This window comes from Solea senegalensis, linkage group LG6 (assembly GCF_019176455.1).
Source record: "Solea senegalensis isolate Sse05_10M linkage group LG6, IFAPA_SoseM_1, whole genome shotgun sequence".
Taxonomy (NCBI): Eukaryota; Metazoa; Chordata; class Actinopteri; order Pleuronectiformes; family Soleidae; genus Solea; species Solea senegalensis.
Window position 1 is genome coordinate 17,959,389 of NC_058026.1, and position 25,739 is coordinate 17,985,127.

The following is a 25,739-nucleotide window of genomic DNA, read 5'->3' on the forward strand; positions in this document are numbered from 1 at the left end:
TTTGTCCTTGAAGAACGGAAGGATGCAGAAATAACAGGTAAAAGAAGGCTGAGGCAGAAACAATGAGGAGGACACTGATGGACAATGGGGGAGAGAGAGCCTATTGGATTACATTAACATCCCACAGCAGAGGGAATTATGTGTGTCTCTCTGCCGTGTGCCTTTGAACCTGTCCATCTCCCACTCAAGCCTCAAGATCCCTCCTTCATCCTCCCTACTCCCATATCCCTGTGCACCTCTTCTTTCCCTCCTCCCTCCTGTCTCCTTCACCCCCTAACCCCCTACCTTGATAGATCACATGACTGCTGTGATACCAGCTGGCTGGCTGCTCATTTGCATGTGTTTCAGCTTCTCCCTTATTAGAGAGCCAGGATGGTGGTGAGGGGGCTGAGTTAAATAGGTGGAGAGAGGCTGAGGGTTAAGGGGGAGCGTGTCGCTTTGCAGACTACTGGGTGATTGAGGGCCACTGAGAGAATAGAAAGAAAAGCGAGAGACCATTAATTTACATGGGCAGATAGAGGAGAGAGAGGAAAGTAAGGTGGGGGGATAGAAAATTACTGCATTAAGCCTGGCAAAGTTAATGCAGAGGTTATTCAACCTGCATTAACTCACCTTGTGTGAAAACTGGAAAAAAAATGGGCCAAGTTAAACTGATCATTTTCTCATCATAAGAGAAAAAGCCCATTTTTTTTTATCTTATCTTAGTGTAAGAAACAGCCTGTGGGTAGACAGGGAATTACCCCTGTGCTGGAGAAGTGAGAGGAGTGATGACACATAATAAGGAAATAAAATAAATCAATATAGAGCATCACTATTTTACATGAAAAGAACAAAAAAAGAATCAACTCTTTTTCTGAGGAAAACCTTGTTAATATAAATATTGTATTTTGCTATTTCTTTTTGCTTATCACTGTCGACATCTATTGGCCAAAACAATTACTGCACCATATGACAGGAAGGCAAGTAACAACATGAGTGGATGAGACAGTGAATGTGTCATTGTGTGTGATCGTGACTATCAATTAAACCGGAAAATGCTGCTGTGACAGTAACCCTGACCCCTGGAATTAATGAAGTCAAACATTTTATTATTTATACTGTAATTTTGTTTTTGCACATGAAGCTGAGATAGATGTAGAGAACTTGCAGCACCGTAACTCTACAGTTGAACATTAATCTTAATGTAATTACATTAAATCTATTAGTTTTAATACATTTTCTTTTCCACTTGTTCGTTTGTGTCCATGTTTGTTTTACCATAAGTGCCGTACTTGTAAATTTGCACAATAGTTAAAAGAAAAGAAAGGGAAAATATTCCTCACTTTTTAATGGAGCATTTGAAAGCAGCCATAGCAGCCAATGGATTTGTGCCTTGAACGCATGCGCAGTGCATAAAGTAGGAAGCAGATCGGAGAGGGCTGAAGGATTATGTGGACATTTCGGCAAACGAAAGCCGCTGCTTTACATTAATTTATCTAAGATTTGTGAGCTGGGGCTTCTTTAAAATGATACTCTGACAAGTTAAGCGTGAAGTCCGTATAACTTAATAATCAAAAACTCCGCGACAATGATGACAGAATGCGACCCGACTCAGACAGAGACCGGCGAGGACACCGGAGCAACAGCGGTGTCACTGCCGGAGTCCAACTTTCATCCCACGGACTCCTCAAATGTATCGGTCTATGACAGGGGCCGTTTAGCCTTGGGGCTCACCACGAACCCCGGAGGCGCCGTACGTATTTCGGACTCTCGTGAAAGCGTCTTGACCGAGCTGGAGACAGACGGCTCCAGCGAAGAGACACTGTTGTTGCCGTGCTTAGCAGGAGGCTCGTCATCTCCGCGGGGCGTACGAGAGAAGCGGAGCAGGCGGAACAGACATAGCTCCTCCTCGGATAAAGACACCTTGGCCTCCCCAGGTAATTATTTTGGATCAAGGCCTTTTTGAAATCTTATTATCGCAGGCAGTGTTAGGCGAATAGGCAGTAAGGTTCGTGTCCCTGTGCTCAGTGAGGATGTGTCCTAAAGAACACATGGCTTTTGTCGCTTTAAAACTGCATAACTATGACTGTGAGGTGTGGGGACAACAGATTGCGACGTGGCCACAATTTCCTGCTTGATGCTTCAAACTGAGACCCTTACATTTTTGGTCCTAAATTGTTTAAAATACATAATTGTAGAATAGTGGGAAACACTTACATTTATTAATTGTTATTTAAACTGCCCATACTTATGGTGTCACATACATTGACATTGTTTGGCTTGTGTTTGCATTGAGATGAAATCTGTTATTCCTCTGTGTTTACCAGTCAGATGATGTCATCGTGTGTTATCATCCATGTCAATGATATGAGTTGGCACTTGACCTTGGACCCTTCAACAGTACAGCATTTCATTTACTGAGTGTCCTCAGTGTAAAGGCGCATTGGTCATATACCATGTCTATGACCATTTTAAATTTCAGGGACGGATGACTTTTGGTTTTTAAGTGTGATTGTATAAAGTATTGACTCAATATCAACTCTGACTTTGCCAAGCCATTTCAATGAACCAGCTTGGGACCTGGACACATGCTGTCAGTGATAACATGGCTAGCAGCAGGGACAGAAAATTGATAAATGCTGGCGTATAAGTCTACAATTTCTGTTTAATATATGCCATTTATTTTGCTGTTTGAAATGGCTTCACACCCGGGAACTAAAATTTGTATACTGCCCACTCTCCTGCACCAACCAATGCTGTTTTTTTTAGGTTAATATTGGTTTCTATCATGTCATTGATAGTAAAAATGAAAATGAAAATTTAGAGTTCTACAAACTCCAACACAAAACTTTGTTTATGTGGTCTCAATAACGTGAAAGTTAAAGTAAATAAAATAAATGAATAAAATGATGCATAAGTTGTCCTCCAGTTCTGGAACTGCGCTCTAATAAGCTAAGTGCAAGAAATAATGGCACAGTCTTTTATATATATTTTTTTCATGTACATTATGTAATTCATTTTAATTTACATGGTCATTTGGTAATGAATTCTAATTAGCTGTAAGAGACTCCACGTCGCTGTCAATTGTCACTTGAACCAGCATCCTTGAGAGCAAATGACCCAGAGACGGCAGCTGAGTCACAGAAGCACACTACTTAATAATATTGGTAATTGTTCACATAAAATGGCAATACTGATACACACTACTACTGATAATCAGCTCTTAGTTTGTACCTTGCGATGACAGGGGAGCTGCTAGTCTACCTGCTGCCTTGTTTGGTAGTTCGTGTGACCCACACTCACACACAACTCTGAAGTCTCAAGATAACACATTTGAACATGCTGATTGAATGCAACAGTGGATTGACAATGCCTATGTACTGTAGTTAAAATAGCTGATTATCTCAATGGACTTTGGTGCACAGTTTGAGCAGCACACAAGCTTCATTTTTCAGCCGGGAAAGGCTGACTATTGAGGTGGAAAAAGTGGCAAACTATTCTTAAGACGTCATACACTTAAGCAGGTGTAGATTTTATTTGGTTAAATGTATTTTCCCTTCTTTCCCAGTGACAGTTGTGTTATGTTATCAGTGCGAGTGAGTATCTGGATCCCCGCCTGGTTCATGGGAACACCTGTGTGCTTAGTAAAGTTGGTGCTGACTATGTATTAAATAGCTCCTAACCATACTTCAAAAAGCTTGATCATCCCATTAACACTGCAGATTTATGCAGCAGATTAAAGGTTTATGTGATATAATGAATGATATTATCTCTGCGTAGCAGAGAAGAATACATTGCCATTAAAATGAAGCTATTGTCTTTTCTATTTTTGGGTTTATTTGTCTGTTGTCACTCCTGTGTTTTATCCATTCACAGTAATGGATTTGTTCTGGCTTATAAAAGAGAAGAAGTTGGTTGGTATATGGGAAAACAAAAGAAAAGGTGATCTAGTCACCATGGAAGCAGCACTTAACCGCTAATTAAATTTAACACCACTCCCCCTCATTGCGCCCCCCTTGTTTGTTCCTCTGCAACATTTTTTGCATTTTTTTTCCTATTGTCACTTCTGTCAGCCTGTGTCTGTCTCTCTCTATCTCTCTGTGTTGAGTGTGATTGTTCTATCAGGGCCAAATATCTAGGCCACAGGTAGACACACTGAGTCTGAAATCGCAGGTGATAGTGTCCCATTTCCTGTGGTGCCCTTTTAGAATAACAGTGTTCTCAGATCTAGAATTACAACACAGTTTGCATTACAAAGTAGGTCTCACACAGTCCTGAGAGCTTTTGTGCCTTATCACACAAGATGGCTTTGCAATCTCCATTGCAAATTGTGGTAGTACAATTCTACCAAGCTTGTCTCACAGAGATGACCAAAAGATGAAGTTATGTTTTTGTGTGCAAAATCTAATTTGCATTCAACACTTTCCCCATTCTTGCTGCCTTCTGTCATTAGAGTCTGTACATGTGCTGGAAGCAGCAATAACTCATTGTTTATCTGATTTAAGGTTGCACAACAATCATTTTAATCTTGATTTGCATATTTATCATTTAATCACATAGAATGTAATTTCTGCCACTAAGGGTCTCTTAATCAAAACAACAACAAATGACCTAGTTTAATGACATCAGGAAGCAGCATGGGATCATGGTAATTGTTGTCTTATTTGGTTTCCATTGCATTTGCCCTTAATAGGAAGAGCATCTGTGGCAGAACACGCAGCATATTGCAATAACTAGTTGTGTGACCCACTCAATAATATGAAAAAAAAAAGACAACACATTGGTTAGGTAGTAGTGCTGAACATTTCCTTCTTCATACTGATTTTTCATAGGTTGTAGCAGAGACAGGTAAAGCTCATTATGATGTAAAATGCAACTCAAATAGAAATACAGATTTTTATTTTAGCTTATGTAAGTGCACTACTCACAAAATTTACGAAATATTCTCAATGTTTTCAGATATTTTGATGCATTAAATGCTTTAAATACACATTTATTTACGTTATTTTACATAGATAGATAGACAGGTAAGTAGATAGATAGATTAGTAGTAATGTTCAATGAGTAAAGCAGTCTTGCACACTCTTGCTCAAGATCTGATCTTGAAGAAGGCTGAAGGCCAAAATGTCATCAAATAATTAAAAAACGTATATGTGTATGGAGCAAGAGTGTGTGAGACTGTTTTGCTATTTTCAGTGATCAGCGCTTGAAAAACAACATGTGTGTGTGTGTGTTACCTTTTCCACTATACAATGTGTAAAGCACTCTGGAGATGAGCCTGTGTTGTGACATCTCACACACCATGTGCGCTGCAGGTCAGCAGGTCTCTAAAGCTCTGAGGGAGCTGAACCTGAGCCAATTAACTGACCAAGGATCCTGAGAGATGGACATTAAATATGTATGAGGTCACTGTGCAAACGGACACACAAACAATCTGAAGTTCAGTACAGTGAGGCGGAATACAAGAGAGGAAACAGGCCCGACTCTGGCATCGCTGCAGGGTGGGACTGTGAGAGACGAGAGAAAAGAGTCATTTGTCTCCTGCAGTCACACTGCACAGTGACATTATCATACTTTCATCAACTGTACAATTCAGTGCAACCATACATCATTCATTAGACAAGACGGCTGAATAAACACACTGGAATTTATTGTTGGAAATTCAATGATGGAGACAAAATACGGTGTCATCTCTGTTACACACACACACACAGAAAACTGTGCTGTAAATCAGACACAGAAGCAGTCTGAATGACTTTTATTACAATCCGTCTCCTGATGCATGTTGACACATATTATTTCCAGATTAAAGTCGTGATGGTGCCGTTTTTGAGTTACTGTCATTGTCACTAAAAAGCGCAACGTTACTGAGCAAGTGCTGCTGGCTAACTTAATGCCAAAGCATAAAAACATGATGACGCACACTCGTCACATGTGCTCCAAATGCATCTGTTCATGTAGTCTCTGTGAATGTAAGCTTTATCATTAAAAGTGTTTCCATAAATAGCATACTCTGATAAGATGGTGAGCTGTTGGAGGGATATGTTTGTGTGGATATTTTAGTTTACCGCAGGGATTTTCTAATTGGCTGATATCGCAAATTACAGCGATAAATGTCAGACAAGAAACCTGTTTATTGTGGTTTTAATGTTCTTTTTGAGCAACAACCAACACTTTAACAGCTTTCTGAAGTAAAACATTGGCGTTGTATTTGATGTTGTATCTCAATGTGTGCTTGGGCGAAACATAAGCATTCTGTCAATATTGAACCTTTTGTCATGTAGCTATTGAAGGAAATTATATTGTTATTGCATTATTGCCCAGCCTGACTCTGGTTTTTGGAAATGCAAATCTCTCTGGAACAAAAACAGCCGCTGGAATAACATCAGACACCGACCCCCAGTGAATTTAAAGGTTCAGTACGAATTTGGCTTTGCTACAAGTCTGACTTTGGAAGTTTTCTCTTTAACACCGATAAGTATCTTGTATTAAAAACAAACAATCCAAATCCCTGACATAACATTTGCATATTTTCAAACTCCTATTTCTCTCCACCCTCCGTTTTTTAATTTGCTCCTCTTGCCTGCCGTTTCAAGTGAATTAGCATCAAAGCGGTCTTTGTTTCTTCTTATCTCTCTGTGACAAACGGCGCATTAACTGTCCTCCCGTCCCTTTGTCCACCCCCCTCCACTGTCTGTCCCTTCATCTCTCCCTGCGTCCCACTGTGATTTCAGTGTGAATGATGCAGAGCATATGGAGCCTCTCTGTCAGCAGACAGCTCTGGCCTGTGCGAGAAGGAGAAGGTAGAAGAATGTGTCATGTCACATGACTGAGCCTTCATCAAAGGAATAATTAGCACCTCATATTCATCCGAGAGCTGCCTTTCATGTTCACAGAACTATATTAGATCTGCAGGGCAGGAGGAAATGCTGTTTCCTGGTGTGTCACTCATTTAGAAATTCTTTGGTGAAAATCCACCGACCAGCTGAGGCTTCTCTCTGTGGCATTATAGCATGTTTGTTCCTGTGTGGGCTTTATACGGAAATCTAGACACATGGAGGGTTGGTGAATTTGTGCATTTCTAAATTGCCTGTAAATGTGTTTGTTAGTCCTGTGATAGAAGGGCCACCTGTCCCCCAGCCCTCTCCCAGCATGTGCTCCAGCCTCCTATAATCATGAACAGGTTAAGAAATTTAGAGAATAGATGGGCAGATGTCTCTAGTTGCCTCCTACATATACACTGAACCCATGATGTAATAGATTAGGTCAGAAGAGGTAGAAAGGTGTTGATAGGTTTACTTGTGCAGAAAGGAATATTGCATATTGAATTTTATATTTAACCTTTATTTAACCAGGAAAGAAACAGAATCATAAAAAATCCATACGTAACAGATGTGTCTGTCGTCCATCATTCTCCTAAAAACATCCAATGAGACCAGGACTTTAAAATTATTATTTTTAAGATCATGTTTTTACTTGGGCCACACAGTTAGTGTAATAGTTGGCACTCTCGCCTTTGCAGCAAGAAGACCCGGGTTCGCTACCCGGTTGGAACAAGTGCCTTTCCTCATGGAGTTTGCATGTTTTCTCCGGGTTCTCCGGTTTCCTCCCACAGTCCAAAAACATGCAATATGGGCATTAGGTAAATTGGACACTCTAAATTGACCTTGAGTGTGAGAGCGGTTGATTGTTTGTCTATGTATGTGTCCCAGCAATGGACTGGGGAACCGTCCAGGGTTCCCTATGTCAGCTGAGATTGGCACAGCACCCCCCGCAATCCTCACTTTTAAATGGAGTAAAAGAAAAAAACATAACTCACATCAGCTATGAATGCTTTTGTAACATACAAATGCTCAGTTGAGACAGGAATGATGGCATTTGATTGGAGTTTTGATTGGTTTTCTGCACCATGGCATTTAATGGCACTTAATCCCAACCTCTTCCCATTCTAGGTCCCAACAATGGGGATTTCAACCATTTCCCAGATGACCCAGAGTTTGCAGATATCATCCAAAGGGCAGAGCAGGCCATGGAGAATGGCGTCTTTCCGGAAAGGATTTCCCAGGGATCCAGTGGGAGCTACTTTGTCAAAGACCCAAAAGGGGTGAGTAAAGGATGAAGTAATGGTTTAATAACAAGGAGAAGAATCATGGACTAGCAAAAAAAAAGTTGGCCAACATTCTTTTCCTCAAAATTTACTGCACTTCAATTCTTATTTATCGATTTCTGTTACCAAGCTGCCCATTAGCCTTTATGACTCCAAGTTTATTGACCAGTGGTTCCGCACTTCAAGCAGAGTCGAAGTGCTGAAAGAGGTGAAGAGGAAGTGCAAATTTGAGAAATGCACAGGAAGAGGAATCTACCGACGCAGCCTCGCATAACATGACCACTGATGCTCACTTTGATAACGAAGAGCAGGCTGCACAATTAGCATCACTTTAACACGTTTTATATACACGACAGGGAAAGGACATAGACTTTATTTTTCCTTGTTAGTAACATCTGTACAGTTTTACATGAGGTTTATAGAGCTTGGCTCTCGCCGCCATGAACTGTAAAATGCACTTTCTGTAGAGTGAACATGGCTGTGCTTTGCTTTTCTGCGCTCTAATGTTTGACAAATTGTCTCTTGAAATGTTTTTTTTTTTAATGATTCCATTTTTTTCTGCTACAGAAAATCATAGGTGTTTTCAAACCAAAGTCAGAGGAACCTTACGGTCACCTGAACCCCAAATGGACCAAATATTTTCATAAGGTATGGGTATAATTTTGTCATGTGTGTTTTTTAAACACAAAAAACAGTAAGTTTCTTGTTTTGTTTTTTTTTTCTTACCGGCTCTGTTAAGGTTTTGTGTTTGTTTTCTCTCTTTCCTCTCTCATTAGCTGTGCTGTCCCTGTTGTTTTGGCCGAGGCTGCTTGTTGCCTAACCAGGGTTACCTCTCAGAGGCTGCTGCCTCACTGGTTGATACCAAGCTCGGCCTGGGCGTGGTGCCAAAAACCAAGGTGGGGCTCAGAGATCATGCACGATACTCTGATGTGTTTTAAATGTTTTCAAAGGCATAGTGTGAAACAGGATAGAAAATAAACTTCTCTGCCTTGTAAAATATATATCTTTTTTGTCTTTCAAAGACCTTTTTAAATACCACTTTGAATATAATTTAATCGCAACTGAACTACCGTAGTAGTTCAGTTGTATAATCTGTCATGTTTATGTAATCTGACAACACACACATCATTTGATTTTCAAGGGCATTTTGCTCCACCTTGAAATGGACTCAGGCTTTTCCTGTAATGAGACACATTTGTGATGTGATTGGAACTAGCTCTGGAAGATTTGATGAAGATTATCCAGCAGTGGTCACCAAGTAAACCAATGTTAACGGAGCATCTTTCATCCTTTATTCAGGTGGTGTATCTGGCGAGTGAGACATTCCATTACAGCGCCATCGACAGAGCAAAGTCCCGGGGGAAGAAGTACGCCTTAGAGAAGGTCCCCAAAGTGGGACGACGTTTCCACAGAGTGGGACTGCCACCCAAGGTAAGTGTGACCGTTCCATGGTCCAATGCGTCAAACCTTTAGTTGTCCAGTGTAAGCATAGGCTGGAAAGTCATTGCTGCTTTTTGATCCTGTAAGTCAAAATTATGAAGTGTAGGAGGTGTTCAGTGAGCCCAGAATAGCTGCTGATGTTGGCCTGGCAGAAGACAAGCTGTCTGTTATTGTGTTCCTTTAAAAAAAAAAACTAAAAAAAACAAAAACGTTTATAAGTCAGATTGAAGCATAAAATGTTAGCGCTGCTTTAAATAGTGTTTATTTTTCAGTTCTTATCTCATGTAATGTACTGTTCTCTCACTCTCTCACACACACACACACACACACACACACACACACTCTTTAGTGCCAATTTTAGCATATAATCAAAAACCTGTTATCATCAGAGGCCGAGTGCTCTGTGTGCAGCATGTCTTTGTAGATGTGATGTTGTGAAGAAATAGCTATAAGGAAGTTGGCTTCATATTTCTACTGTCTATAACTGCTGATGGATGGGTTTATTTACAGCACACTATAGCATTTTACGTTACACAACACATTGTTACCATGTAAACAAATCAGTCAGACTTGTATTTTATGTTGCACCATTCATACAAAGCAATGTGACTCAGAGTGCTTCAAAGGATTAAAAACAAAAAGAACAAACCACTCCCCCACCCATTAGCCCACCTATCTCTCATCACCCATCCCTGTCAACACCGAAGATTAAAACATTTTGCAAATGTAGCTCAGTTGGTAAAGCTGGTGCCCCAAGGGTCAAGGCCTTTGTATTCATTTGCTGCATGTTTAAAATTGATTCTAAACCAAACAAGAAGCCAGTGCTGTGACTTTCATATCTGTGAAATGTGTGCTGTCCTTCTGGTCCTGGTCAGATCAGGCTGCTGGTTTGGAGTTCAACACGTGTCATGCTTGTGTCACCAGGTGGGCTCTTTTCAGCTGTTTGTGGAAGGTTACCGTGAAGCGGACTACTGGCTGCGGCGCTTTGAGGCAGAGCCGCTGCCCGAGAACATCAGGAAGCAGCTGCAGTCTCAGTTTGAGCGGCTCGTGATTTTGGACTACGTCATCAGGAACACAGGTGAGGGCGTGTCTGTGCTGACAGTGCCACGCAGCGTCTGCTGAACTCGCTGGACAAAGTTTCGAAGGGTGGCTCTGGAGTTAGTTCAGTGTTTACTTGCGAGAAACCTGTTCATGTTGTTGTTACTGGGACTAACGTCATAGTCCCTTAAAGACGGCTGTCAGTTTGTCTGCAAGATTGTTTTTGTGTGAAAATGCACTCATCTTTGCTGACATTATGATAGATCATTAGGATGGCTAGTAGATATGCATACAAACACTTACTGTTGTACACATTTGTGTTTCTTTTTCTCTTTGTCCTTCTCTTCAGATCGAGGGAATGACAACTGGTTGATCAAGTACGAGAAGCCAGGGGAAGGAAAGGGCGAAAGAAAGAAGGTGAGGTCTAATTTTGATTTTGAAAATCTCATTGACACACCACAGGTTTGCACAGCTATACTTTTAAGGGCTCTGCATTGATTTCCATTCATTTGGAGGGCCCATTTTCCCTAACCTTAACTAACACACACACACACACAGGACATACAGCACACAATAACTTGAAACCAACCACTGCTTTAATGATGTTTATTAATTACAACAACAGAATCACCATGTGACTACCAATAATCAGTCATTACTTGCCATGCACTGGTAAATGAGCAGAGGTTGTCATCTCTTTGTCCGATTAATCAGCCCAGTGGACAAGGATCAATAACTGGCCTGCTCACTGGACATTAATCTCTCTGTCATTTCATGGTGACGTCTTCTCTGATGTGTAGGATTCAGAGTGGCCAGAGAACTGTCCCGACTCCTGCATCAAGATTGCAGCAATCGACAACGGCTTGGCCTTTCCCTTTAAACACCCGGACGAATGGAGAGCCTGTACGTTTCTCTCTCCCTCTCTCTCTTTCTACCTGTCATTTATCATCTGTTTATGTTGCCTTTTGTCTTTGTGAACGCCTAGCCCTGACTAATCATTGTGGAAAATGGTTTATTGATTTTATTGATATTGATTCTTTTAATCATTAATTCTGTGAAAACCACCACAAAAACAAAAAACAAATCAATAACCATCATATTTTCTAATTACATTTTAAAGCTTTGACTACTCAGACTTAAGGAAGTTATTATCAAGTTAAAGAATATTTTGACATTTCGGAAAATAAACTGTAAAATGATATCCGTCCTGAAACATCTGTCTTCTCATCTTTCTAAATGTGTTTTCCCAGAATCTTGGACATTTCCTTTACTCATAGACACTGTGATAGAGCAAGAACATCACTGTACTTGCATAGTTCTAATGACGTCTCCTTCCATCAGACCCGTTCCACTGGGCGTGGCTCCCCCAGGCTAAGGTGGCCTTCTCCCAGGAGACCAGAGACCTGGTGCTGTCCCGCCTCTCTGATATGAACTTCGTCCAGGACCTCTCTGAGGATCTCAATGAGATGTTCAAGGTACAGGCGGCTTTTCTTCTCCTGTTCATAGTTCAGAGATTAAAAGAGCCTGCATGTATGAATTTAGCCGCACATGACTTGAGTCCTTTTCTTTCTCTTCAGACGGATAAAGGCTTTGACAAACCCATGTTTGAGAAACAGATGTCCGTGATGAGGGGACAGGTGAGTTAACTTTGTCCCTCCTTTTTGTAAACCACTGTTGAATAAACAAGTCTCCTTTTTTTGTGTGTTGTCTATGTTTGAATTTGTTGATGCCGTTTATGCTAAAATATGCTTTCTGATGTTGCCAAGGAAGGTAAAAGTGTTATTTAGTAAAAGACCAGTTCATGATAGTAATTAGAATTGTAAACTAACCCATGGGGCAGGGTAGAACAAGTGAAGATTGAGGGTTTTGATTCTCGGCTGCGCTAGTCCACATGTCGATGGGTAAGGAGGCAGTCTGCGCTGGCATCATGTGAATGGGTATGAAAGGCGTCATGATAGAAAAAGCGCTGCACAATGTCGCGCTGTGTCAGCAGTGGTCATCAAGATAAAGCGCTATATAAATAGAGACCAATATCAAGCCCAAAAGATCATCAAGCAAAGAAAAGCAGGTTAAAGAAAATTACTTAAAATAATAATAATTATTATTTTTTATTGTTATCAATACAGTATTTTCCACTTATAATATTTGTATTTTATTTTGAAATTCTGTCTCATTACATTTAAATGATCTGTGTATCCCTTCTTTCACCACACAGGTACATACACACACACTCGTACGTATACACACAGTTTCAAATGTGAATCTTTGTTTGTTTGTTCGCAGGTGCTGAACCTGACTCAGGCACTGAAGGACGGAAAGAGTCCCATTCAGCTGGTGCAGATGCCTCGGGTGGTGGTGGAGCGCAGCCACTCAGGCAGTCAGGGACGCGTGGTCACACTGGGCAACGCCTTCACGCAAACCTTCCACTGCAAGCGGCCCTTTTTCTCTTCTTGGTAGTCGCAAACAGGGATGAGAGGTGAGGTGATCTGCGACAGCTGAGGTGAGGAAGGGTGAACGGAGGGAGATGAAAAATGTCACACTGGGAACGGCTCATATTTTTGTCCTCGCACAGAAAGACTTGATGAAGGTGAAAGTGACGCAGAAATGTTTTGTGAAGAAATTCCTCATTTTGTGAAGAGAGCACAGAGAGGAAGTGTTGGTGAGATTGGCATACCAGTGTCTGCCAGACCTTGGGGCTCTTGTTGGTTACCATGGTAACCTGATTGGATAATCGGCTTTTCCACAGAGGTGGGCTTTGTTTATTGTAAGGAAACAAAAAGAATGGATTTTTTTTTTTTACCCACCCAAAGTACCTACTGAAGACTCATGCAAAATCTCTCAGTGGGTCTCATTGCCAAAGAGCAAGCACTTGCGAACCACCGGTTTGTGGACCACAGTGTTGGGGAATCTAAAGGTTTCACACGTCTCTGCAGAAAGTTTCTCTCTCTCTTTCCATAGGATATTGTTGTTCCTGGTCTGAGAGACCAGGAGACAAAGTCCAAAAAGATTAGTTTTTGCCTTATAGATTACTGTAGTGATGGAATAAGTGGGCAACTGCACTGCTCAAAGTGTTCCACTCAACTGGGTCTGACCGTGCTTTATCCAGTGTTAGTTTAAAAAACACATCAGTTGAACAAACACAGACACGGTGTCTTTGACTCTCACTACTGCCAAACTCTGCTTGTGGAAGGAACATTTGAAAAAGCCTCAATGTGAGAATATTTTTGAAACTTGAAAACATGTGTTTGCAGGACGTAGGAATACACATATTGCTTGAATGTAATCTGTTTACGGTTTCTACACAGTTCCTTGCTCCAAAACATTTCAATACGAGTGAATGCTGTACTAAAAAAAAGGAAAAAAAAAGACTTTTCTCTTAACAATGAATGTATTTGTTGTTTGACATGTATTTAATTGCTGGCCAGCAGCTTTTCTCTTGAACCTCGTGGCATGATGGGGCGGCACCTCGTCGTCCCGCGTTATTACAAGTTATATGAAAAGGAAAAAAAAAAAATTAAACTGAGGACGATATTTCACACTTGCTTGAAGCCGTTGTGTTTTCACATGTATGCATCTTGACATTTTTATTCCAACTCGATGATTGTATGAGAAAAGCTGTATATTTAACAGATGAAAAATAAAATTTTGGAAATTTGAACCTTTTCTTGGTTGGCAGTCCATAATAGACTGAGTGATGGAATTGTATCTTTTAATAGAGTTATAATGAAGTGCTGAGGGATTACACATGCTGTGCATATTTACAGTTGGCAGAGTATTGACAAAGGTGTGTTCAGAACAGAGATGACGTGTGAGGGAGGAGTCTACAAATACTGGCTATGAGCTGTTAAACTTGGAGGCTTCTTGGAGGCTTACTTTAATTCTTTTTGGAGTCCATTTCCATTTAAAGGTAGTCTGTCACCTCAGGCATCCATGTGTGTTTTGAGAAAGTATGCAGCCTTCATTCAGCATCGAAACTCAAAATTTGTCTAGTTTGACCAAGAGATGCAAATGTCACCTAAAAACAACACATAACCCTTATGTAACCAGGAGTGTCCTGGCCAAGACAGACAGCAGTGCGTGTACATAGTTCCAGCTGTTCTCAAACATGCATCAGTACGATATAAAAGTGTACATGAAATAAAGAGAATGCAATATGAAATCACGTCATCTGCAAATTTAAAACAACATCATTAGAAAGTGTGCTTAGGAAAAACGTCTTCTGTCAGATGTTTCTGCCTCCAGGTCTTTTAAAAAAAACAAAAACACTCATAATTGTTTCTTTTGTTTACAGAAAGGGAAGACAGGAGACACACCTTTAAGAATGAGTGGCACCCACTAAAGTGGAAAAGGAACACGTAACTTTAAAAGTTCCACATGCCTGTCCAGTAAACCAATGGTCAACAGTGTTAACAGGAAACAGGAAGTAGGCTGTAGAATACTGGAACAAGTAAACTTTATTAGATAAGACAAGTGCACAAAGTTACCCTGCGCACGTTTAAGTGCAGGTAGGACTGGAGAGGTTTTCACCATCTCTATGTGAAAAGTTTATAGTGAAAGGGTGTGAGAAGACAGTAGTACAGTGACCGGCCACTTTATTAAGTACACATGACCTCTAATAAAAGTAGCAACAAGGTGATTTTGCCCAGATAAATCAGCAGTTTCTGATATAACTCAAATTCATAGCAACAGCCACTTTGAAAATCATATTATCACTTTTATTCCCCATTCTTTATGAGTTGTAATTTTTAACTGATGGTGTCAATTGACTGTATTTCAGAGCCATTTGAGTAGCACTGGATTGGCACCCACACACACACACACACACACACACAATCCTTATGTGGAGGATAAAGTGGTAGAAGATGGATGGATGACCACATTTTGTCACCATAGTCTATTACTGAGTATCCCTGAAACACCACGGTAAACAATAACCTTTTAGAAAGCAGTGTCACCACCAGTGAAACCCCCAGGGGTTCAATGGTGTGCGAGATGTGCTGGACAGATCCACACACTCCTCAGGTTGCAGGATAAACTAGTGGTTGTTTCAGTGGAGGCAGGGATGTGCAGATGTTGGCACGAGGAGACAAACGTGCATTATTTACTTGCCCTCGTGCACATAAATTTACATACATTTACAAGTGAAACACATACACGAGAGAGGCCTCACCTCCACCACCACCTACACCGCAGCACAGTCTGCTCCTCCTGAGTTACGGCAGCAGAAGAGGCAAGAAAAATTATACCACACGTGTCTTGTCCGTTTAGGTTAGACAACACACGCACACACACACGCACACACACAGTGAGGGAGAGCTAGAAACAGTGTATTAGAAAGGAAGACACGTTTGCCTTGCCTAACACTGCCCTCGTGTGGAAAACCACGATGACTTGTCACTTGAATGTCCAGAAATTGGAAAATACTACCCATAAGTATGTTTACATAATCATTTTAAACTAAAATAAAACATTTTGTCACCTTAAAATGAGCATTTTATATGTACCTCAGGCAAGGGCTTTGCTTTTCGCTTTTTTTTGCTCTATGTTTCCACAAACCAGCCACAGCCTGTGTTTCACATTTGAAAGCAAACAGAAAGAGGCCACTCTAGTTTCCTGATGCCTGTTTTACATCATTAATACTTGCTTCCTGGTGTCTCGTTTGGTAAAATGTTGCATATGGCACCTTTAAATTGATCATACAGCACATTAGAAACAAGAGGAGTTGAGTTTAACAAGAGAAAGTGCTTCATTTATTTACCTGCTCTACCATATCAAATTAAAGTGGTAAGAGAAGACCTGATATGTGATGCGGAGACTATTCCAGAGTTTGCAGAACACAGAAAACTCTGACACAATGCTGCTCTGTACGATGTGGATCTTTTACCACTAGATGGCGCGCACGCAGCCGTGATCGTGGGCCGCTCCACACACACACACACACACACACACACTGACGACTCCTCGGTGCCCGTGGTTAAATCCACTCAGTTTAGAAAACGAGTTTCATGTAGATCTAGTCATTTTTCCAAAGAGCATCAGAGCAGATGTCAGCAGAGAGAGAGTGGATTTACCTCCAGGTTCCAACACTGAAGAGAAACAACTGCACAATTTAATATGATCATTTAAAGATTACTTGTCACTTTTATTCGCTTCTTAATCACTATTTAAAACATGCAGTTACTTTTTGTCGCATTGGCGTTCGTCTTTACGCACGACCTCACCGGAGCCGTGCGCTCTGACAGTAAGTGCGCCGCTCAGTGCGACGCGAGCTTGTGCCCGAGCCCCCGCTGCCCCGGCGGGTACATACCGGACCGATGCAACTGCTGCCTGGTGTGTTCCCCGCGAGAGGGAGATCCGTGCGGCCGCAAGACTGACCCATCCTGCGGGGACGGCATGGAGTGCAAGCTCCTCGCTGCGGGGAAGCGGCGGGGATCCAGAGGAATCTGCCGCTGCAAGATGGATCACCAAGTGTGCGGGAGCGACGGGAGGACGTACGGTAACGTGTGCAAGATGAGAGCGGCCAACCGAAAAGCTCTGCAGAAGGGGAGAGACGGAATAAGACAAGCGCACAAAGGAGCCTGCACAGGTGTAAGCGCAGGTAGGACTGGAGAGGTTTCCACCATGTCTATGTGCAAAGTTTGCAGTGAAAAGGTGTGAGAAGAGAGTAGTACATTCACTGGCCACTTTATTAGGTACACACGGCCTCTAATAAGAGTAGCAACAAGGTGATTTTGCCCAGATAAATCGGCAATTTCTGACCTAACTCAAACTCACAGCAACAGCCACGTCCAAAGTCATATAAATCACGTTTACTCTCCATTCTTTTACTCAGTGCGAACTTTAGCAGGTCGTCTTTTACACCTCTGCACCCCTAAATGTATTCAATTGCTGACATGATTGGATATTTGCATTCAAATGCAGTTTTAGGACAGGTGTACCTAATTAAGTGTTCCAATGCACATCAACAGGTTGTTAGTTCTGCTTTAGGAGATCATTGCTCTGTCATAGTGTAATGAATGACAGTGTAAATCCAAAAAAGAAAATCGGATTCAAGTCTCGACTGAATAAATAGACCTGTTCTGATAAACTTGTGGAACTGCCTGCATGTATTTTAAAATGTACAAACATATGATGTATAAGAATGATTATTCTTTGACATTGGTGGACTGATTCATCTCATTTCCTTCTCACTGCCACAGATGACACACATTTACAATAGGGCAGATATTTCAACATCGATTAGAGTTTATTTAAAGAAAATTACAGGCAGATACAGTATCCTGAAAAAGAATGAGCAAACGTGTGTGTGTTGGAAAAAAAAAGTATCTCTTTTATCTGGCCCAAAGATTTTAAAACTGAACTTCAAAGTAAGAGTTTGAAACCGAGGGAAATTGTGTCATATGTCTTCTTCTGCTGCTCCTTTCCTTCTTCTTCTTCTTCTTCTTCTTCTCTTGTGTGTGTGTGTGTATTAAAACAGTTGGCTCGTCATGTCAGCACAGGTTCCTCCTTGGTCCATCCCAACAGCAGCGCTCGCTACAAGTTCAACTTCATTGCAGACGTCGTGGAGAAAATCGCCCCGGCCGTTGTTCACATCGAGTTGTTCATCAGGTGTGTGTCTGTGTGTAAATGCACCTCTTTATCCTTCAATCTGCTGCTGACATTCCGCTCTATTTGAGTCTTGTACATCCAGAGATATACTAGTAGACTAGTATATCTTTCAGACTGAAAGCTCTTGCTGCCACAATAATACAGATATTTTAACCTTTTCTGCTGATGAATTGGTCTCGTTCCTGTGTTTCCTCTGCAGACACCCCCTGTTTGGTCGCCACATGCACCTCTCCAGTGGCTCTGGCTTTATTGTGACCCACTCAGGTGTGATCGTGACCAACGCTCACGTGGTAACCACGGCTGCCACGGTGACCGGGAGGCCCCAGCTGCGCGTTCAACTCCATGACGGTGACGCGTACGAGGCCGCGGTCAGAGACGTAGACAGGAAGGCAGACATTGCCACAATCAAGGTCAATCCGCAGGTGAGGGACAAACACACTGACGTCAGGTTCCCTTATTTAGTTTTTATTTATTTTATCTGCCTTGCAGATTCACCCTTTTCCTATTTTCTTCCAAACTGAGGTGATGTAAAGACATGTCATTATCTGCACATTTTCCTCTTCTTCCGCCCTTAAATGCTCGCATGTACAAAAACCTCTCCGCACTGCACTATAACTCAAAAGCCCACATCCTCCTTTTGACGGTTTTCTGCGAGACGTTCATAAGGCCAGCAGGGATACTTTCACATAAACACCAGCCCAGTGACTCACAGACACGGCGCTGATGTGTGTATTCTCACACTCACATCCCAAATACTTGTACGGCTTTGTAAGCTTTAAATTCTCCCATCCTTTCTCTCTGTACCGTCTGTCTCTCTTGTAATATTTAAAGTGTGAACGTCTATGTTTTTCTCCCCGTACGACCTACTACTGTCTCCACATTTCCTCACATGTGTTGGTATGTGTGGTCATGTGCGAGCAGAAGAAGCTTCCCGTGCTCTCCCTGGGCCGCTCCGCTGATCTGAGGCCGGGCGAGTTTGTGGTCGCCATCGGCAGCCCCTTCGCTCTGCAGAACACCGTCACCACCGGCATTGTCAGCACCGCGCAGAGAGATGGCAAAGAGCTGGGCATCAAAGACTCAGACATGGACTACATCCAGACCGATGCTATTATTAATGTGAGCTCACACACACAATGTGCACAGCAATACAGCACAACAATATGTCATTATTGTTTAGATACGTGTAGCACCAGTGGTACATAAGCTTCCTCTGGTGGTAGTTGGAGGAAACACAGAAATACTACTGTATATATCAGGGTGTGTGTGTGTTACGGCCTGCCTTAGACAATATGAACATGGCTCAATAGGAGACCGGACATAAAAGGACGCCACAACATGACCCAATTAATAATTTGTTTTTATTTAGCAAACTCATCATTTCAGACAAAAAGTAAACAAAAGAAAGCGGTTGGAGATTCTAGCAAAAGTAACAAAAGGTGTGTAACGTCTGACCCAAGGAGTCCCCAAAAAGAAAACTAGATCAAATAAACTAAACCTGATAATAGGACTGCGGGTAACCTCCAACCAACTGTAGTGTGAAATAATGACAACTGAGGAGAAAAATCAAAGTTAGCTAAAACTATCTACAGAGGGAGGAAAGAAAAACAAAAAATCCTCCAGCCGTCTGCCCATTTCCCTCATCCGTGCTCTCTTTCCTCCCCACGATGACGTCTTCTCCGGGAGGGAGAGAGAGGAAAGCGAGACAAAATAATGATAATCACAAATGAAAAAGTCGCCTCATCTCTCACTCCATCTTTATCTAATTTCCTTGTTGTTGGAAGTATATGTGAGGAAGAGGTGGATGATGAGACAGCAGATTCTTTTCTGTGAAAAGTCTGTAGCTGAATTTGCTCGCTGTATTTTAACGTTGGCGATAATGCTATAACTTCAAGAGCTTGATATTTTCTCAGGTGGAACTTGGCATAAAAAGTTTGACAACACAGCGAGGGTAAACACATAAGACGCCACAATAATTTAGCACACAGTACATGCATCTGTCGTAGTGTAGTGTAGCAAGACTTTATCAACACTCCCATTGCAAGCACATACCGTAGCATTATTTTCACCAATATTCACTGTTCACAGTAATAACGACATTAAGATTTGTTTTAATCCGACTCATGAAAATAAAGATTTCATTTAAAAATTGTCACTCATCAGGTCTGCTCGGATTTGCACATGCAGATTTTTGACGTACTTGTGTTGTTGTTGTTTTTGTGTGCATATTGTGTGTCTCAACCATCGACAATGCGTCTGACCGGTTCCTGCCTCATATTCCTCTCGTCGGTGTGAAGTACGGCAACTCTGGAGGACCTCTCATCAACCTGGTGAGTGCTGCCGTCGCGATTCACACGACAGTGTGATGGATCGTTCAATTAATCTGACAACGGTCCTCACTGTGAATAATGATATGCAGATATGCAGATGCAACACAGAGGCAACTATTCCGTAAACCCCTAAAATTGTGTGCACACTATCATTAAAATGTAACTTACGAAGTAAGTGTTTCATGTCATTAAAGGGAAATGATGTTACATGTCTCCTTCTACGTTTCTTCTTCGTGTGTGTGTGTGTGTGTGTGTTACAGGACGGGGAGGTGATAGGCATCAACACTCTGAAAGTGACGGCAGGAATCTCCTTCGCTATTCCCTCAGACAGGATCAGTCGCTTCCTCACAGAGTCGCAGATCAAACACAGCAAAGGTCAGGCCTCAAAGCAGGAGCAGCACGACAGACACATTCCAACAATTTCATTTTCATTTATTTCATCTACGTCACACTAGATCTGAGTATTTCTGAGTAAATCCCACTGCAGTTGTTCTTGTTGTTGTGACAGAAAAGACGAGGCAGCAGAGACGACTCACAGAGGAGCCTCAGTCTGATGCAGGTGAGAGTGTGTGCGTCATGAACAAACGTCGTGACCAAGTGTGTGTTTTTAGGTGCAAAAAATGATGTTTTTGTGCTGTTTCCAGACGTGAAGAGACGTTTTTTAGGCATCAGGATGCTCACGATCACCAAAGAGTGAGTTGTAACGACAAAGGCTTTTTTAATTTCAGTGTAATTTAATAACTGAGTGCATTGTTGTTCATTCGAGAAGAAGTGAGTTGAACGATATTTGTACCTTTACTTGTAATTACTGGTAACACTAGTGTTTTCATGTGATTGTGTTTCAGTCTAATAGCGCAGTTACAGCATCACAAACCAGACTTTCCTGACGTCAGCAGTGGAGTGTTGGTGCAACAGGTCATACCCAACACTGCAGCAGAACAGTATGTCTACACACGCTCACACAGACTGACTTTGACCAATGTTCCAAGGACAATCACTTGTCCAGACGCAGATTACATGTTGCCCTTCTGTCTTAAGCTGTCAGAACATCCGGTCGAGGAATTTGAGGGAATTGGTCCTGGAAAGTCCTTGAATTTGATGTCAACCAGGGTGTGTGAACCTTGATGATCACATAAAGATGTCATCTTGACATTACTATGAAGTAACAAAGTGACGTGACTTAGGAAAGTGTGACGAGTGAGAGAGGAATGGGGAGTGTGAGCACTTTGTCACTATGTTGTGAATAAATAGAGAAATCCTGCACTTTTAACTTTCCACGGACGTTTTGTTTTCTTCAGTTAGACAGATATCGTGATGTATCGCTATATGATTGTCTTGCAATACACTGATTATCACAGAATCGGTGTATCGTGATATTATTGGTATCGGGGACCATGTATCGCGTGTCGTATTCCTACCCCTAGTTGCAGGCAGCTTTGAACCAAATCATTTCCTCTGTGTGTTTCAGTGGAGGGATCAAAGAAGGCGATGTTATAGTGAAGCTGAATGGACAGCTGGTGGACACCACTGAAGACATTCATGAAGTGCTGCAAGGTGACCAGCCTCTCCTGCTGGAGATTCACCGAGGCAACGATGACCTGTTGTTCCACATCCAGCCACAGGTTATTCTGGATTGACCCAGACAACAGTTTTTTTTTTATTTTGTTCTACTTTTAATTCATTTGTTCTACTTTTGAACAAATGTTGAGCAACACAGTGTCATCACATACATTTCAATGCATTTGGTCATTGGCAAGAAATAATCAGATAAAGATATACACAGGAATATGAAGTGACGTAAAGTAGTTTCATTTGATTTCCTGTTAAAGTGTACTGGTTTGGAGTGTTTTGTTGCGGTTTATCTTTGTGTAGTATCTGCAGTGCTCATCATTTTTTTCATAATAAAAGCCTGTGAAGAGAGACGGTCCAGTTCTTCTCAGCAGCTGTTGTCCATCTGCACGGGAGGCAGATTCAGCTCCTTTGTTTATGTCTCCTCGTCCCACATCCGTCCACTCGGCCTCAGAAAGACTAACACTGAGTGAGCAGAAGTCCTGTTACTGCAGAAGTCACTTTCATCTCTCATCTTCTTCTGCTTTAGTCGTAGAAATCCCCATGCGTGATCTTTGAAGCTGTGGTCAGGAAATCGTTGCTGGTTTTAGATAATCCAGATTCTGTCTGCGACCACAGACAAAACACCGCTTGGCAGCATCTGCTAACAAAACAAAATATACTGTTTCAAGCCATCTTTCTTAGCAAAGGAATATCATCCGGAGTGGGGACCCCACCCGATGTGTGCGTGTGTGGGCACAGCTCATGAACTGGACCCAGACAGTTGATCCTTTCTGCTTATTTGAAAAGCTACTGTGTCATGTTACTATTGGCCGCCACACAGGACAGAAGCGGGAGATTATATGCCAGTGGGACATGTATCAAAAAAAAGGAGAAATATGCTGAGATTTAACAAATTACCACCACATTAAACAGCAGGAGTCTTCACTTAATATATGTGTGTGTGTGTCTGACCCAGTTTTATGAGTGCCCTCATCTTGCCAAGTCATATTGTCTCATGGAGCGCATCAGATTACGTCAGTGAAGCGAGCAGAGGACACATCTGTTTGTCTTTACACGGACGTAACCCCACTTTAAAAGAGTTTTACTTGAGCTCACCCTGATTGTAAAACATCCTTTTTTTAAGCTGCATTGATCATGCTCATAAAAGATCCATCACGTTGTGGCGAGAATTTAATTGATTTATTAATCCGAAGCAAAGTATCTACATTACATTTCCCTTAAGGTCTCAAAGAATTATGGTCCCTGTTTAATCCACTGACCTGTAAATGTATCACCATCTAGAGGCCAAATTCTGTCAAGTCTGTTTTAAATTAAACATATTGATGATTCCATAGCAGGCCAGTAGATGGCGTGTTGGGTGCAAAATAAAATGTTTCTGACATGGCGACCGCTCAGGCTATAAGACATAGGGTATATGTGAATCACACTATAAATAGCTGTGGTCTCTGAGTGGATCCTTTTGAAGTTGAAGTCAAGGGCATCGTCAAATATCTGGAACTGCACTTCACAAGTGTGTGGTTTGTCTTTACGCAAAGATTTACTGTTGCTTAAGACAATCTTTTTGTAACGTGTTGCAGACAAGGAGTTTTACCACTTGTACTGTATTTTTAATCATAGTTGCACAGAAAAAATGTCCTTTTTCTCTTTTCCTTTTGTGAGTTTTCCTTTGTCCTCCATACAGAGAGATGTGTCACTTTCAAACATCCATAATCTGGAGAAAGACTGACCTCTCCAGCTACATTAATAGAAATGTATTATGTGCCGGGGGAAAAAACACACTTGCTGCCATTTTTTTGTGCGAGGGGGAGTATTTTTAACTTATGTTGCACAATAAAATACACAAATTAAACAAAACATATATAACTTCTCAATACAAAGTCTCACTGATACAGAAAACCACATGCCTATCACACACAAAAACATGATAATCATGTACATGTGTACCTATAATAACAACAATAATACAGTACAACAATAATACATGTAAAAATATACAGTATATATGTGATTTAGCTTGAAAATACAAGTTTTTCCACAACCTCTTTTTTCCTTTTACCTTTATGTGGTTCTTTTTTCCACCCTCCATGTCTCCTGTAATTTTCCCCCGCCCACATCTTTAATTTTAAGTTTAATTCTAGTCGATGCCAGACGTAGCATGTGACCTCATCTTCTCCTCAGTGCTCCGTGACTGAGAGGCAACCAGGTCGTGAAAGGGCACAGGGAGCAGAGATCACCGCAGGCTATGATGGACCTTCAGCTCAGTCACGTGTACCAGTGAAAATGGCGCCACTTTGTTTATGTTTCAGGGAGGCAATCTTTATGCCTCGTGTGACGGCCGACTGTGAGTCATCATTGACCCCAGCACCCGCTTCTGAGTAGCATTAGAGACGCTTAATGGATGCTAATCTGCATCATCTCACTGATGTGTGAAAGCAAACACACACACACATGCATGTATGTATGTGTAGTGCCAGACAAGCCTGCGGGGGCAGTGTTATGATCTGGGGTTTAAGCTCAGCGCACAAAACAAGGTTCAGGTGACAACCTAAATACTCTGAATCATCGAGGCTCATATATATAGTGGAAGAGTGTTTGAGGGAGCGTGAGATGATTATTTTCACACATGAATTGGCCACAACAGAGCTAAAGAAGAAAACACAAGACATTGACGAAGTGCACAGTGTATTTGCTTCAACGTGATGCCAAGAATTGTCTTTAATGTACTGTATGGGATGGGATTTCTTCACTGTGTGTGTGTGTGTGCATGCTCTCTCCTTTGGTCAAGGGAACTTAAACTGGGAAGTGGTCCAAGAAGAACTCGATCTCATATGAGCCAGATTGGCTGAGTTCACAGTGAAGTAAGAGAAAGTTTGTAATCACACACTGCACACTGGGGCATCTGGCGTGGCGACAGAAGCGTAGACAGATTGGACCTGATTTGAAAAAAGTAAAAAGAAAGGAGGAAAAAAAAAAAAACCTAAATACTTCCATCTGCCTCAAACTCTCACAGTATGAATCACCGCCTCAATGACCACAGCTACTGTAGCCTGCATACTGTATGAAGAGAGGACAAGGCGTAATAAGATGAGTCTTTCCACACACACAGAGGCCACTGCACTGACTTTGATTCATTTGGACAGTCTAAACAAAGCATTATCCCTAATCCATAACCACAATTCAAATTTTAGCCATAAACGTTGCCAGTTCCTCACAAATGAGGTTCTCCCTCATTAGGACCAGGTTTTGGTCTCCATGGTCCTGACGAGGTCAGTGTTTATGCCAGAAAAGGTATTAAACAGTTAACAAGTACACACACGCACACAGATAAACACAGCAAGAGTCCAAAACAATTAAATGTGGAAAAAACTAATTACATCCATGTGCGCTGTGCTTTTCCTCCTCCTCCTCCTCCTCCTCCTCCTCCTCCACTAAAGGTGCTTTCAGAAGCAAAGCTGAAAATGCAAGTACTGTCTGTGAGCCTGCTCATAATGAATACTTTAGAATAAGTCTCGTTCCCAAAGGTTGCATAGTTGTTGAAGATTTAGTATGCATGGAGGCTGGAATTCCTGTCATTCCATGTTTATTACAGATTTCTTTTGTCCCCTGGGAAGAACTTTGGCTTTCGCTGTCCACGGTCATTTAAATAACTGTCCATGTCTCCTCTCTCC

General features: G+C 41.7%; 2 protein-coding genes across 2 annotated transcripts; both read left to right on the forward strand.

The window, feature by feature from the left end:
* The first annotated feature begins 1,402 nt into the window (after positions 1-1,402).
* pi4k2b (phosphatidylinositol 4-kinase type 2 beta) lies at positions 1,403-14,222 on the forward strand. The gene is made up of 11 exons (XM_044028863.1): positions 1,403-1,916; positions 7,932-8,083; positions 8,654-8,734; positions 8,863-8,982; positions 9,386-9,517; positions 10,451-10,604; positions 10,914-10,981; positions 11,365-11,467; positions 11,906-12,039; positions 12,142-12,201; positions 12,848-14,222. Exons 1-11 carry the CDS (start codon positions 1,568-1,570, stop codon positions 13,019-13,021), a joined length of 1,527 nt encoding a protein of 508 aa, XP_043884798.1. The 5' UTR covers positions 1,403-1,567; the 3' UTR covers positions 13,022-14,222.
* A 2,300-nt stretch (positions 14,223-16,522) lies between these two features.
* LOC122771344 (serine protease HTRA3-like) lies at positions 16,523-22,419 on the forward strand. The gene is made up of 10 exons (XM_044028864.1): positions 16,523-17,162; positions 18,064-18,172; positions 18,372-18,594; positions 19,094-19,288; positions 20,467-20,499; positions 20,760-20,874; positions 21,008-21,058; positions 21,144-21,192; positions 21,345-21,440; positions 21,968-22,419. The coding sequence occupies exons 1-10, from the start codon at positions 16,736-16,738 to the stop codon at positions 22,134-22,136; spliced, it is 1,467 nt and encodes a 488-aa protein (XP_043884799.1). The 5' UTR covers positions 16,523-16,735; the 3' UTR covers positions 22,137-22,419.
* Positions 22,420-25,739: the final 3,320 nt, after the last annotated feature.